The sequence below is a fragment of the Corvus cornix genome, chromosome 21 (assembly GCF_000738735.6).
Source record: "Corvus cornix cornix isolate S_Up_H32 chromosome 21, ASM73873v5, whole genome shotgun sequence".
In the NCBI taxonomy this organism is placed as follows: domain Eukaryota; kingdom Metazoa; phylum Chordata; class Aves; order Passeriformes; family Corvidae; genus Corvus; species Corvus cornix.
The window spans coordinates 4,430,265-4,445,939 of NC_046350.1; the positions used below are offsets into that span (position 1 = coordinate 4,430,265).

Sequence of the window (15,675 nt, forward strand, 5' to 3'; positions counted from 1 at the left end):
AAGTAGGAAAACACCACAGTGAGCTGCTCAGATGGCTCAAACCTCAGGAACTACTCAGTAGCCTGAACAACACCGCGGACCCCGCCCAGGGCCACCGGACCCCGACCCAGGGACCGCGGCCCAGGGACACCGGCCACCGGCCCAGGGACACCGGCCCAGGGACAACCGGCCCAGGGACACCGGCCCAGGGACACCGGCCACCGGCCCGCGGCCACCGGCCACCGGCCCAGGGCCACCGGCCCAGGGCCACCGGCCACCGGCCCGGAGCCACCGGCCACCGGCCCAGGGACACCGGCCACCGGCCCGCGGCCACCGGCCACCGGCCCAGGGCCACCGGACCCCGACCCAGGGACCGCGGCCCAGGGCCACCGGCCACCGGCCCAGGGACACCGGACACCGGCCCGGAGCCACCGGCCACCGGCCCAGGGACACCGGCCACCGGCCCGGGGCCACCAGTCACCGGCCCGCGGCCACCGGCCACCGGCCCAGGGACACCGGACCCCGACCCAGGGACCGCGGCCCAGGGACACCGGCCACCGGCCCGCGGACACCGGCCACCGGCCCAGGGACACCGGCCACCGGCCCGGGGACACCGGACACCGGCCCAGGGACACCGGACCCCGACCCAGGGACCGCGGCCCAGGGACACCGGCCACCGGCCCGCGGCGCCCGGCCCGCACCACCCCGCGGGGGGGGCCGAGCGAGCCGCGCTGCCCCGCGCCCGCGCTGGTTGGGGGCGGTTCGCGGCCGTCCGTGCGCGGCGCCCCCGCGCGCGTGGTTGGCGCCGTTGCCGTGGCAGCGCGGCCGGCGCGGCGAGGCGGGCCCGGGGCCGTGAGGAGCCGGCCGGGGGCTGAGCGCGGTGAGCCGTGAGGGGACAGCGCTGGGAGCACCGAGCCCGCCCCGGGGCGTCCTGTGGGAGGGCCGGGGCCTTCCGCCGTGCTGTGCATCTCGGCCTAATTTACCTAAAACTTTGTTATTTGGGAGCTGGAGCCACACAACCTCACAACGCAGTGGTTTGGCTAAAAGCGTTGCAACCACTGCTGCATTGGCAGCTCGTTTGATGTTTGTGCCACTTCTTGTGCCACCAACATCCCTAAATCAGCTGTAGGCCAGCGCAGGAATCCTGCTCGGCTTTAAGGTGGTTCCTATCATTTACTCATTCCTCCATACTTCAAATCCTGGGGTGTGTTTTCTCTGCTCCTTAACTGGAGAAAATAGATACTCTCTTCTAGTTGATGCTCTTAAGTTCTGCAGAAGGATTTACATAAACGCACTCAAAGCTGAGCCACCTTCGTTAAAATTAATCATATGTCCAAGTCTCTCTGTGAGTAAGATGTGAAATGCTCAGCCATGTGGTAATAACTCATTCTAGATGACATGCAGAATTTACTGAATTCTAATAAATGGTAACAACAGTTGGAAACAGTTTACTTTATATTGGAGAGCTCCACAAGATTCAAGAGCAAATAGTGTTTGTTGGAGTTGTGCCTAAGTCATTTGGGATGAAGTCATTGTCTAAGTGGGTAAATTACATACAGAAGGTTTGTTTTATTACTGAGCTGATTGTTACTAAAAAAGAAGAAAAATGGCAGAGTCCTTGCTTTTTGCTAAGAGATTTATTGTAGTTGATACCCAAAATGTGTAACTAGCACAGAGGTGTGTGGTTGTATCCAGTTATTTCACATGCATTAAGTATGTACTGAATGTTGTGAATTCACCTCCAGAGATAGTCACCACTACTGCAAGTTGTTGGAGATTTGATGTGTAAAACATATCCTTCTTTTTATCAGCCTGGTCATCTGGAAAGAGCTGCCAGCATGGAAGATCATGAGACCAGTTATAGTGAGGGAGAACAGCAAATATCTCCTCTAGTGTTTCTAGAGGAAGAAGAAGAAAGAGGAGAAGAGGAGGAAGAAGAAAGTGAAGAGGAGGAAGAAGAAAGAGAAGAGGAAGAAGAAGAAAGGCAAGAAGAGGAAGAGGAAGAAAAAGAAGATGCAGCTGGTCAGCTCCCTGGCGTGGAAGAACACTGGGAAGGTGAAAATGAATTATTTTGATAACTCACAAAAAACTGACATGAATGTAAACTTAATGTAAGATAAACATGTTAGATTGTTGTCCAGAACCTGACAATGCATTATCCTCCCTTGTCCCCCTCCCTGTTCTTTCTGGGGTTTTCCCATGTAAGTGGGATTCTTGGTGACACTTCCACATGAAGGCAGAGAACATTCTCCTGTTCATTTGCAGGTGTACAACAGTCCTGCGTGTTTTGCCATATGAATTTTTTAATGTATGCTGCACTAATGCTATAAAATGTCATCTCTGATTCTCCACGCTGTGACTTGACAGCAAGTATAGAAAGCTTTGCATTTTAAAATTCACAGTGTCTTTATTAAGCTGTTGTTTCAATATCTGCTAGAATATGAGCTGGAAGAAGAATTGGCTGGTGGTGGCAAGATGGAAAACAAGGACACTTCTGAAGATGTCGGAGACCAGTCTGATTCTAGCATGTAAATACCTTGTTCCAGTTCAAACAGGAATTTCCTCTGTGGTGTTGAGTGACCAGCTGTGTATGATGTCTTAAACTAGTTTAAAATGTTCCTGTTAAAATTGTAAACTATTGTTCAGGAACGCTAAAATTGCAAACCCAAGGTGGGATCAAGAGGAGCCACAGGCATTTCAAAAACAAAGACACATCATTAGTGCATTAAATGAGGGTATAAATTTTCAACATTAGATATCCAGGTTTGAAAATCCTGGCATAAGTCCATGCATGCAAACTTCCTGTGCAGTTTGTGTTCGTGTTTATCCTTATTTATAATGGTCTTATTTGTAACAGTTCTGCTAGAATAAAACAGAAAGCAAGGATGTAAGGATGTCATACAAACTTCACATAACTACAATTTCTCATTATGTTTCTTTGTTGATTGTGTGTTCCAATTCAAAGGCAAAGCTCAGAACACGGTTTGGGCAATGTTGGTAACATTCAGCCTCTGAAGTCTGCAGACAAAATTCGCATATCAGCCTCACAGAGGAACCTCCAATTGCTCGATGACATGATCTGGGAAAAGGAACTGGTGGTCCAAAAAACCAGGTTGGCGTTTAATCAAACATAATCCATCAGTACAAATCACCAGCAAATACTGAGATACTGTGCCAGTCATAAATACTTGAGTTTATAGAACTGTATATCTGACAGGAATCCTGGCTGTGAATCTTGCCCCCCAAAAGAAGAGTTTCACTGGGGAGAGAAAAGAACCTACAAAATATAAATGATGTGTTTGTTTCTTGCAGTGACACGCTGAGTGCCTGTCGGCTGCGGAGCAGGATGCTGGCAAAGCAGCTGGATCATGTAGACATGGAAATAGAGAGAGAGGAGGAGGCTGGCAATGTGTAGGTAGAGAGTATTTCTGGATACCAAGGATTACAGGCATCCACTGTGTTCATCTGTGTGTAATTAATGAGATAAGAGCAGAAAGAGGTGGAAACTTGGGAATGGGTAGGAAAGAGGCATATATTTTAAAATGTAACAACAGGTATTAAATCAGCCTAGCCCACTGCTGTCAATTATGTCTGTCAGGGTCTCAGTCTTCTATTCAGTCTGATGAATCAAGGTGCTGTGGCACTCCTGGAGGTCATGGCTTTGCTTCTGGTGATTACTCAGTCAGGATTTATATATATGTGTGTGCACATATTTTTATAAATACGCACATACATGAGCCATTTCTTTCTTGTGTTGTTCTGGAATGCAGGAATGCCTTTCAGGAGTAGCTCTGCATACAGGAGCTGCTCTGAAACACTTGTGCTATCAAGTGGGAGGCAATTTACTGTACTCTTCACATTTGGTTTAAATAGAAAGCAGTGGGTGGCTTGTGTACCAGGAGCCAGAGGCTTGTGAACAAACTTCGCAGCTGCATTTCTAACCTGTGCTAATCTCCAGGTTAGAGCAGCGATGAATGAGAGAGAGGAAGGCAGGTTAACTGCCAGAATGGGAGAGCTGCTTAAACAAAACTGATGAGTTGATGCAAATGAGCCTCCTGAGGTGGTGCAAGTGGGATCTTGGAGACAGTAGCAAAACCCAGCAAAGACAGAAAAGCAGTGTAGTGTTTATCCTTATCACATGGAGAGGTCTAGATATGTAAGAAATAGCAATTCTCCCAATCTCTTACATTTAGCAAGTGCCTAGAGGAGTGAGAAGACTTGATAGATTTTTGGCTTATGAAGTTCAAAGTCATTGTGTTTTAGCAATAACGCAAATCCTGGCTGCCATTAGCACTACCAATGCCAATACAGAAATGTTGAAGTTAGAGGAATAACTGCAGGTAGAAGATCCAATTTTCATTTAGAGGATGGGAGTTTATGTTGAGTATAGTCAGGCCACTGTCTGTGGATCCTGTAGTACACTGTCTACTAGTTTTCCTGGGGAGAGAAGGAAAATAACTGTGTGGGAATGCTGCAGTTGTAGGCTCAGTGTATGGAATATTGTAATACCATTTTAAAAGCAAAATCGGTCTAGGTTCTCTAGGTTCACCTACGCTTATCTTCATGAATAATACTACTTTTATCAGTCTGAGAAATGAATAGTTGCATTAAGCTACTGGTCAGTGCTTTTGAAATTCTCATCTGGTCCTTTCAACCAGCATGTAAGAGTTTAAAGAAAGCTCTGCCTCAAGAATGGACACGTAGAAGGTTAAACAAGAGGCTGCATAAATTGCTGGGATTCTAATGAATAAATTTGAGCCTTAGAGCTATGCTTTATTCTTGCTGATCTTGCAAGGGGGGCTTTGTTCACGTTTCTTTCTGATTGTTTCTCTCTAACGTTACCAGCGCAGCCGTGTCCCGCCTGCAGGCCCTGAGCAGCCGATTGTGCACTGAGCTGGAGAGGGAGAAGGAGCTGGAGTTGAGAATTGCTTTGACACTAAAACAAAACTTGTAAGTGAGGGAATGAAAAAAGTGTGAAGCGAATCAATCTTTATTACATTCTTCATATGCTGTTGGATGGATTCAAAAGTTAATCAATACAGAAATTGTTTGTAAATACTGAAGTAAATAATTTGAGAGCAACTTTTAGCCTGCACTGTTCATTCCTTACAAAGCTGGGTGCTGTGGATCAGACCCCAAGTTAGTTTTGCACATGTAAATAAAGTTTTGATTTTATTATGAGAGGTGCATAAATTGTGACCTGAGCAGGTCTCATTTGAAATGTAAAATGAGCTGGACTAAAGTAAATCTGTCTGTGCATGAGCATAAATACTTGTAATTTATGCCTTTTAGTGTTTTTATAGGGCATACAGGAAAGGATAGAAAATGAGCATGATGGAGACTTTGTAGCAGTACTGTGTATTTTTATGCCAAGCTGATATAGCTGCTTGTAATTGATTGTTCACACATAATAAATTACTTCTTTATACCAGACAGAGTAAAACTGTCTTTTGCAGAAGGCAACAGGTGAGTGTGTTTATGTTTTGGTACCACAGGTACATCACAGTACATCAAAGGAGGAACGCAGGCACGAGCTTCTAGCTGTGATTAGCCAAGTGGTTCACCAGGATACAGTGTGTTCTGCTGCAGTGTTGTGTAATAGCTTTAAAATGCTTGACTTGTTTATTGTGTGATTAGCAATACACAGAACAGATTAATGTACTCAGCCCTATCATATCTGGTTCCTTCAGCAAAGCACAGAAGAATAAAAGCTATGGCCTGTCCGTGAAGTTATTTACTGTTGAAGGAAAAGCTATTTTTAGAATTTTTCTTGGTTTTTCATATTTTCTTCTGGGTAAATGGGAGAAACACAACCTTGGGGTTAGTTTTTTTTACCTTTTTTTTTGACCAATATTTTTAATGTCTTTAAAAGGGATATGCTATTAGATATGAGCCTTAGTCTGGAACACCCGTGTCAGTAAAAGGGTTTGATTCAAAATGTGTTTTAAAATAATAAAAGAAAGCATGGCTACATGTTTATTTTCCCCATTGAGCGTTCCCTACTCAATCTATTACCTTAAAGTGAAAGAATATCAGTATTTCAGTGAAAACAACTCACGCTTTGTTTTAAAGGGTTGAGATGTGGCAGATAAAAACTAAGCAGGGAAAATACGACATCCTCCGTGAACAACTTCAAAAAGACGAGGAGGAGCTACAGATGCAATACCAGGAGGAAAGAGAAATGAGGATTTGGAAGGAAAAAATAACAGCCCTGCAAGCAGAAGGGAGACGTCGGACTCAAGAGAAGTAAGAGCCTCTAAGTCAGAGCCTGCTGCCTTTCTTGTTTTATTGGCAGCCAATTCACTACTGCAGGTAGTTCAAATACTGGTGCTACTGTGTGTCTCAGCTGGGTGTGCTTCACGAATGTCTGATGAGGAAATGGAATTAAAATAAGAATTGGCCACTGCCTTGCAGCTATGCAGGTAAAGATTTCTGATCTATGGGAATAAACTTGTTAATGAAAAAAACCTACAAATGCAGAGGTTTTTGTCATAGGAAATGAAGTTTATTGGGTCAGACTAACTGCATATGTCTGCAGTGCTGTTGGCCATGAGGACCTTCTGGACTTACAGCCAAGTCTATTGAGATTTCCTGGAGAGAAAGCAGACACCAGGGTGTCAGTTTGTGGCTTTTGTGAAGTTCATCACTTTGTCTGTAATATGGGGGATGTGGAGAGCAGACAAATGTCCTCATTTCAGCACATATTAATAAACTCCCCAACCCCACCCTGAGGTCTCATTGTGTTGCAATCAAGTTTTCCTTAGTCCTGCTGCAACTGTTGGTTTGTCCGTGTTTTGCAGAAGAGAGGAGGAAGCCCAGAGAGAATGTGAAGAAAGAAATAAAAAAATCCTCGAGGATGCCAAAAGGAACCATGAGAAAGCAGTCTGCTTCCTGAGGCAAAGCATGGCAAGGTGGGGCTTCACTCATTTCCTATTGTACATCCTCTGCTGGGCAAGACTTTATCCCCCAGTCTTTGAAAAATAATGATTTTTCTGCAAGGTGTGTCTTCTGTTGCACCTGGAAATCTTGTGACAGGTACAATGTAGCATTGAGATCTTAGAGGGCACAAAAGGACATGGAAAGAAGAAAATCCACTCACTGTCCTAGCATGGCCTCCAGATCCCTGGAGCTGAAGGGATGGTCTTTGTAATGAGGGCTCCGACCCTTGAGGCGTCAGTAATGAAGCATTTTGTGTATGTGTGTGCCATTAACTGAAGTAGTGTAACTAAAATCCAGGTTTGAAACCTGCCCTGTGCCATTCAATGTCCCCTCAGAAACGTGGCAAAAAACCATCAGTCAGGTAAATGGGTTGATGGGCCATTTCTTTGTGCTCATGCTCTGGTTGATTTTAAATTAAACATTCTTTCATAAGTTTATGTTTATGTTTTTACTCTGGAGTTGAATTATTTTGCTGCTGAAGAAACGGAACATTTGTTACTTATTTTTACAGATATACAAATATATGCTAATATACAAATATTAGGACTTAATTATAAAATGATGGAAGTAATTGTACTGTTTCTGTGCTGGTTTATTTTTATTAGATGGTATGTACAAACTGATGATAATTAAGAAAAATGAAATCAAATAGGTTTTTTTTTCTTGACAAACCTATCAATCTTAATTTTTTCCTAGTTTCCCACTGTATTATCTGGCATATTCCCAGGTTTGATTCCTACCCACGTATTTCCAATTTGTAGAGTTTTTAGGGTTTATTTTTAGTGTCGGTACATGTGCTTGGCTTGAAAAGTTTGCTACATAATGTTTTGGTATTGGTTACATGAGCAACACCTGAATTCTTTATTTTAGCAGCCAGTCATATGTCATAACATGAAACACATTCTTCATATCCAAAACTTTTAAAAATTAAAGTTGTTGAGCAAAATATTTGAAAACCTGTTGGCACTTGGAGCTCAAGCAGTGCCGTGTTTGGAAGAGCCTCCAACTGTTCCCCTGTGCCCACAGCCAGTGCCCACCCAACTGGGGTTCACAGCAGCAATGCCTGGGGACATTGGCAATCACTCCTTGTCAGCTCAGACGTTCTAATACCAAGAGCTTTCCAGGATGTGAGCCTGAAAGATTTTACTTTGCTTACAGAATTCATGAAAAAAATGCAAAGGAAGAAGTGAAAGCTCAGGAGCATATGGAGAGAAGGATACAAGCTGTGCTTTCCCTGAAAACCAGCATCACTTCCAACAGGGTACTGCTGCTGAGCTGGGATGGGAATGAAGTCACTGACTTGGGAGACTGTTGGGTTCTAATGCAAGTCATGTCAGTTTTCCTTGCAGAACTGTGTGGTGATTTTTGAGCAGATCACTGACCAAATCTCTTGAAACTGGGGGGAGTTTAGCTCTTGGAGGGATGGCATGAGATCTGTGTGGGCAGGTTTTGACACTTCTGCTGATGCAGTTTATTCTGTCAACAGTCTAGTTGTTCTGGGAGGGGAAGTCTCTGGGAAATAATGCATACTAAAATAAGTTCTCTGGAAGTTCAGCCAGAAGGATTTCCAGTTATTTGGATCCCAATGCAGAAATATTCCACATGGAGAAAACATATGGAAGAAAAACAGTTATTTAAGAATTTAAATAGTATAAATTAGGAATTTCTGAGCTATGCTGCTTTGCTCTTCTATTTATGTTCTGTAGAATCTGAGGGAATGATCTTAATTTAATCCTGATTTGTTTAGAACTGTTATCTTTTCACATTCCTTCACTGAACAGCATTGCAGGGGCAGGCTGGAAGGGTAGAGAAGTAGCCTGGACCTAGTCAGAGCTTTCTGCCTCTCAGCCCCCCATGACTACAGAGAATATTACAAACAATACCTTCTACTTCAGAGACATCCACTACAAATGGATAAGGGGACCAACATTAGATCTCTGGTTTATATTCTTTAACAGGTGCATCAAATATGTAACTGGTTTGTGTGACTTTCATAGGAAAGGCTCCAAACTCTCCAGATTTTGAACAAAGCAAAGGCCTTGGAGGCAAAGAAGGAGGAGATGAAAATGAAGGAAGCCATCCTAGCAGAAGGAGGCAATGTTATCAGGGAAATTTTTCTCCATAAACGACAGCAAGAGCATGAAAAAAAGAAAGAGTAAGTGTCATATCCATATCAAACTCTCCCTGCTCCCTGGTGCTTATGCAGGAATGTACTGGAGCTCAGACAGATCCTGAAGGCAGAGCATCTCTGATGGTGCCTGGAGGGAGTGAACTCCCTCTCCCACTCTGTGTGTGACACTTGCACAGTCTGTTCTTGGTGCCCTGAACTCCTGCCTTGGGGCGTTCAGAGCACCAGAGCTCTGTGGGTGTTCCACGATCAACTCCTCCAGGAGGGAAGTTCAGTGACCCTGAACTTGAACCCTGAAGTAACTGTCCTTCTTCCTCCCCTGAACACTGTGAAAGTCTGTATCAGCCTTCTAAAACCCTGTAACTGAGTATATTTAGTCTGCAAAAATGTATAAACAGCCTCTGAATCATTTGGTGTCTTGGCACAAATTATCACTGAACCCAGCTTAAAGACTTGCTGTTTAGCTTAAAGGCTCCAAGGGAACTGCGTTGTAGTTAATAGTGTTGGTAAACAACCATGGTTGGGTTAATATTTCTTACAACTTTGGATTACAGAGCTTTTAGAGAACTGCAGAAATCAAGAAAAATGGAGATTGTGTCTCGAATTTTGCAAGAAAAAGCTTCTATTCACAAGCAGAAAAAAAGTCAGTCCCCTACTAAGGCAATTAAGGTTCGTGGTAAACTTGAGGGTCCTTTACTGCAGAGACGGGAAGCCTGGCAAAGTGAGGAGACCTGCAAACATGCAGATGGAGAAATATCACAGGTAATCAAAGGCCTGGGAATGAACTCTCTTTAGATTTTTTCATTTTGTTTTGTTAAAGGTGCAGGTCACTGAATTCTGTTTAAAAATAGCACAGGATGCAACCAAACATGAGACAGTACAGAACAAGTAGAGAATAATTCCCCCATCAGATCTCTTAATGTCTGCTAGTTTCCTTTTTCTTGAAGGAAATATAGTAACTTTTAACATAAGAATTTGTCTATATTTAATGTTTTAAGAGGGAATTGATCTAAGTTGTCATCTTTGACCTCTGAACTCTAAAACCTGTCATTTTTGTATTACAAGATCTCCTCAGAAACTGGTAACTGTTGAAGTAACTGTTCTCTAGTAATTTTTAGCTGCATCTTCAAAACTTGTGTTCTTTCACCAAAGTCGTGGCGCTCTCCGTCACTTTGTTCCTTGGCTGGGGAGAGAACTGCTCCTCAGGGAGAGAGTTCTGAGAACAGACCCCAGGATGTGCTCTGGGAAAGTGATGATGAGGACACAGAGAGGGACCAGACCCTCCTAGTACCGGAGTTCCCAGGACTTTGGAGTCAACAATATGATTTGCACAAGGTAAATGTTGTGATATCTCTTGTTAGAAAAGAACCTTGCTTAAAACCAGTAATTGTGTCTTTTGCAGTTAAAATGCAGCCTTTATGTTATTACATAGATACAGAAATTCAGATGTGAGAATATCATCAGTCATGGCTGTTTTACACTGTTCTGGAGGAGTTAGTTCTCTCAAAGAGAAAACAACACTTCAGGTTTAGTTCAGAAATCTGTAAAGACATAAATCATATTATGTTTAATGTTTGAGTTTAAAAAAACTTCAGAATCGATCAAAAAGAAACCGTGTCGGTACAAATTCCTATAAGAAGCAGTGGACCATGACTGAAACATTCCAGTGAAGTCAGCTGATTTTTTTCTCAGTGTTTAAGAAGTTGAGGGGGAAAAAACCCCTTAAAGTGCAGAAAAGCTAATTCTGCCATGAAAAACATGATGTCATAGTGTTGAGTGATGATAAGCTGCAGAACAGACAGCTGAGAATCCATGAAATTCTTCATGTTGAGGTTGGGAGGCTGAGTTTGACTGGAGAGAGCCAGGAAAAGGCTGGCCGGGTGCTGGAATATTCCTTTTGCAGATTTTTCTACTGGAGCTGCAGATTCTGTGATCACACAGGGCCCTGGTGGTCTTTCTGCACGTTCCTTATCAGGTACCCAAAGCAGAAGATCCAACACGGTTGGCTATAAGGGCAATGAGAAAAAGAATGGCTGAGAAAAAAATGGAGGAACTCCAAACTGGAATTCTTCACAAGCCAACTGTGCCTGGTCGGGGACATAAGGGCTGTGCTTTCCACAGCAAACCCAGCTGCATTCATTTCAAGGTCGGTGGCCATTCTGCATGGAATTGTAGAGATGGATCTGCTGTAGGTGTATCCCAATGTCTTGATCAAAACTCTGTTGCAGTCTTTAATAAGTCTGAAGTGAAATTTGAAACAGCTCTTGGCTTTTTCTCTAACAATCTCTTAGTTAAGTGATAGATTAAATAAACTAGTCAGTTTTACTATGTAAATTATAAAATACTTCCTATACGTAGGGGAGTTTAAATACTGTCAGAAAGGTGAGCAGATGATGAAACCTCCTGTTGCACTGTGTTGTGTGTTTTTTAAAGGGCAGCACGACTGGTACTTGTATATTGTTTGTAAATACATTATTACTGTAAAAGAATGTCCTTAAAGAAGTGGTGACTCCCATGCAGTTAAATTTCGGTTCGTTAACAAGACTGTTAATAACTCTATTGGACCATGAACATGACATCATCTCTCTGACATTCACCTGGTATGTTTGGCATTCCAAGGATTTTGATGTTGGTCAAATCTACAGAAAGAAGATAGTTTTGACAAATGCATCCTACAGTGTTAATTACTGCAGGCTGGTGGGAATCAGTGAATGTCTCAAGGACTTCATCAGTGTTCAGTAAGTAAATTAATTGCAGACTTGTTTTACCTTTGTACCACAACAAGAGCTGGAACCCAATTCTGCAGCAATTGAAATTCCTGCTTGTTGTGGGTTAACCCTGCAGGCAAAGAAACTCCACAGAGCAGCTCCTCACTTCCTCCTCAGTGGGATGGGGAAGAGAACTGGGGGGAAAAAGTCAAACTTGTGGGTTGAGATAAACACAGTATAATCTGACAGAAAAGGAAGGGAAAAAAGCTAATGAAATAAAGGAAATCAATCGCAGAGCAAAGAGCACTTAAATTGCAATCCTGTGATCTTTCCCATCAATCTGTTCCCATAATCCTGCTGACAGGTTATGTAATGAAGCACTGTGTCTAGCTGGGAGATTGAAAATTAATCTCAGTTAAACTATATTGATAATTTTATCTCACTGTTTATAAATAAACAAAAGGAGGTATCCACCAAATATTTCTTTTTAAGAATTCAGACACCAGCTCTCTCTGGAACTGGTCTGAGCCTTTAAATATATAAAAGGCAAGTTTGTCTGAAAAGTAGTATTTCTCTAAAAAACGAAGTCATGAAAAGAATTTATTTACCTGGAATTCTGTGAAACAAACAAAAAAATTATTGTAGTCCAGCCTAAAAGTGAAAAAATGCTAAAGCTCCTGCGTGTAAGTGAAGCTTATGGACAAATAGGAGAGATGGAAGTGAATTCCTGTGGCTTACAGAGGAAGTTCAGCTTTCAACCCTTATGGCTGACCTGGAGAAGCCACCTGTGGGACAGTTTAAGCACACCCCAGTGAACAAACAAGTTGTTTCACCACTCTAAGTGATTTCTTACTCCAGAGCTCCTTTCCCAGCTCACTGCCCACTGTGCTTGTGGGGATAAACCGCACATGGAATTTCTGGATCGTCTGATAAGGACAGGATGGTCCAAGGTGAAGCCATTCCTTGCCCACTCTGTCCCCACAAGAGTCCACCAGAATGTGAGCAGAGAGTTCTTGACTGAACAGCATCCCTGGAGAGCTGTGAGTCTGGATCCAGCTGCTGTAGGTGGATTGGGAAAGGTGTGGAGCACTTCATTCCCAGACTGATGGAGATGGGTAATTGACCAGGACACAACAGAGCCCTTCAGCTCCTAAACCTGCTCTGGTGCTTGACTCAATGTGTAGCTCGTGGTTGTTTCAAAATCACATGCATGGATTTAATTTTGACCCACTTACAAACATGTTTAATTTCTGTGACAAAGCCTGAAGCTACTAATCTGACAAAATGAGGGTTTCCTGCTCTCAAATATTGATTTTTTTTTTCTCATTTAGTGTGCTGGACAATTGCATATGGTAAATCAGCACCTCTGGTTTGTGACCAAAAATTAAACAATGCTTTTTGAAAGGCCTAAGTCTTTCCTTGCTATAATTGCCTTTCAAAGTACTTTCCAAATGGAAATGAAACGTCAAGAGTTGTGAATGATTTTTCAATGTCTGATGAATTAATTAACTTTTTAAAAATAAATTGGTTACCCATACATTTGCCAGCTGGATAGCTAGCAAAAATAATCGAAGATTTTATTCTTCATTGTCATATCATTAATAATTTGACCAGCAGAGCACAAACCTGTGGACACTGATCCTACACTGTATAAAGCTTATCTCAGGTAGAACCAGACATAAATTGTTTGTTACAAAATAGTTTTGCCAAGTATTTTGAAAACTCCCAGCACGTCTACACTGTCATGGTGTCACTGTCCTCGAAATCAGTGCCCAGGTATTTACAGACATAACACTTGAGAGCTGTTATCAGTGACAGGCACCATATTTGCTGATAAAAAGCTTTCTTCTAGTGGTTAAAATGAGCATTATTACACCCCATGCAATGGGAGCCTCTGCTTAGCAGAGTGGTTCTGTGTGGGTTTGTGTGCTTGGCAATTCGTGCTCTAAATCAGAACTATTGTATCAAGGTAACATTTGAAATAAAGAACCATTCCTTAAAGTCTTTCTCAGGAGAAAATGCCAGGGATATGTTCAGAGGTGCTTACTCCCTGTCCACATTTTAAGCTCCTGAATTCTGAAGTGTGTTTCCCCTTTTGAAAATGTTTCATGTTGCTCTAGCTTGAGTTTAATTTTGTTTTGATAAAACTGTGAAGGGCGAGTGTGTTCTGTGTCTCACTTGGCTTCGGGGCTCCCATGGCTGACAACACTTCCTTATCTCCTCTGGCTCCTCTGCCAGGCAGAGCAGATCTCCAGGAGTGCCTCAATAATTTCATTTACAGTGCAGCTGTGAGATGTCTTGTCTTCTGATGGGCATTTTCCTTGCCTCACACAGACCATGAAATGAGTGGCAGATTCTATTCAAGATAATTTTGATACAGCTGGCAGCAAGCAGCACTTTCTCTAATCATCTGCAGCTCCCTCCTTGGGTTTTTCCTCTTCATTTTGTGTTTGGACAGGGGAGATGTTACAGAGCAGCATTAAAATGGATAATGGGAGAAATTGCTTCCTAATTATCTGACTGGGCAGTTCAACCTGTTCTTGCTGATTTTGAACCTCAGCTTCACCTCCTTGGCTACAGTCCCTGTCTTGCCTTTTAAAAGCACTTGAAGTCTTTCTGAATAAAACCTTCATGAAGAATCAGCCTTTGTTGTTTCCCAGTTGCAGCAGGGTTCTGTAGCCTTTCATTAATCTGTCACTCATTCTGACTTTCTGATAATTAGTCCAAGTGAGGGGGAAAAAAAATATGCCATTGTTACCAGAGCAAGAGCTGGGTGTTCCCTCCACAGCTTTAATTTGGAGTTTTGTGTTAATTATCTCCATAGTTTTGACCCACCTGGCAAAGTGTCTTCTGGGATGTCCTGTGAATTCCTGGTAACATTTAAGCCAATGGTAAGTGCACAATGAGGAGGATCCTAGTATAGGCCACTAGACTGATTAAACACATCATAATTAAATTTCTTAACTGCTAACAAGGAAACTAATTACGTTTTTAGAAGAACTACTGTTGTAGCTGTATGCATGTTCAAGCTCTGATAAATTGTATTAAGGCAAATTCTGAAGGCATGTTTGGAAAAATGCCTCCAAATGAGAGCAAGTTTCCAAATATTTATAATATTGCCCAGCTAAAGTTAACCAGGCTGTCACAAAGACTGTTTTAAAGTAGAAACATAGAATCAGTAAAGATGCATTTTAATATGGCACTCAAAGAATGAGTGAAAAGATTTTTCATTGGGGTTTTTTCTTTTGTTTTCTAGATAAATGAAGGGCTGGAAGGAGAAGTCATGTTTATGGCCCAGACAGGTCCTTTTTCTGTTCCACTGAAATGTGCAGTCAAGACGTGCATTGTAAGGGACTTCCTTTAGCATGTGGAGAATATAATTATTATTATAAAAAGCGGATGCTCATTTAATTGACATTAGTGCTATGTAGGCCAGTGGTAATTAATGGTTTATCTTCTCACAGCTGGCTCTGGATAAAGAGCTCATTGACTTTGGCAGCCTTGTGGTGGGAGAGACAATTTCACAGACCATCAGCCTGACAAACAGCGGGGCTTTGGGAACCAGATTCAAAGTTCAGACGTCAGCAGGTGCCACAAGTACCCTCAGAGCAACAGTAAAATCTGCTCCTGCAAGAGTGGTGGGTTCAAAAGCACTTCCCTAAAGGAATAGAAATGTTCTGCTTTGGGAAGTGTGGTGGAGTTGCAGAGTCACAGAGCAGGTCAGGTCAGAAAGGACTTGAGAAGATCCTCTGGTCCAACCTTTAGTACATTTGGGTTGTTATAAATATAATCTGTTAGACCCAAATATTAGAAGATAAAAACAATTGTTTTGTGAGGAGTGGGGAAACCAGCAATGCTGATTTTTAAAGTACTTTATTTATGCCATGATTCCTATTTTCTCCACATTCATGACAATTAGGA

General features: G+C 42.7%; 1 protein-coding gene across 6 annotated transcripts in view; it reads left to right on the forward strand.

Moving 5' to 3' along the window:
• Nucleotides 1-811: 811 nt before the first annotated feature.
• Nucleotides 812-15,675, forward strand: part of CFAP74 (cilia and flagella associated protein 74) — a 38,853-nt gene continuing 23,989 nt past the window's right edge. For 4 of the 6 annotated variants that reach the window (XM_039563998.1, XM_039564001.1, XM_039564002.1 and 1 more), the window contains exons 1-17: nt 812-859; nt 1,791-2,034; nt 2,417-2,507; nt 2,945-3,091; nt 3,292-3,390; nt 4,825-4,929; nt 6,052-6,225; nt 6,780-6,890; nt 8,077-8,179; nt 8,916-9,073; nt 9,601-9,808; nt 10,199-10,381; nt 11,022-11,192; nt 11,666-11,784; nt 14,579-14,645; nt 15,011-15,100; nt 15,219-15,392. In XM_039563998.1, the coding sequence (XP_039419932.1) occupies nt 1,818-2,034; nt 2,417-2,507; nt 2,945-3,091; nt 3,292-3,390; nt 4,825-4,929; nt 6,052-6,225; nt 6,780-6,890; nt 8,077-8,179; nt 8,916-9,073; nt 9,601-9,808; nt 10,199-10,381; nt 11,022-11,192; nt 11,666-11,784; nt 14,579-14,645; nt 15,011-15,100; nt 15,219-15,392 (2,217 nt within the window). In that variant the 5' untranslated portion in view covers nt 812-859; nt 1,791-1,817. Of the gene's footprint in view, nt 860-888; nt 1,139-1,790; nt 2,035-2,416; nt 2,508-2,944; nt 3,092-3,291; nt 3,391-4,824; nt 4,930-6,051; nt 6,226-6,779; nt 6,891-8,076; nt 8,180-8,915; nt 9,074-9,600; nt 9,809-10,198; nt 10,382-11,021; nt 11,193-11,665; nt 11,785-14,578; nt 14,646-15,010; nt 15,101-15,218; nt 15,393-15,675 lie in introns of those variants that run through there. The other 2 variants (XM_039564000.1, XM_039564004.1) reach the window with 2 other exon arrangements.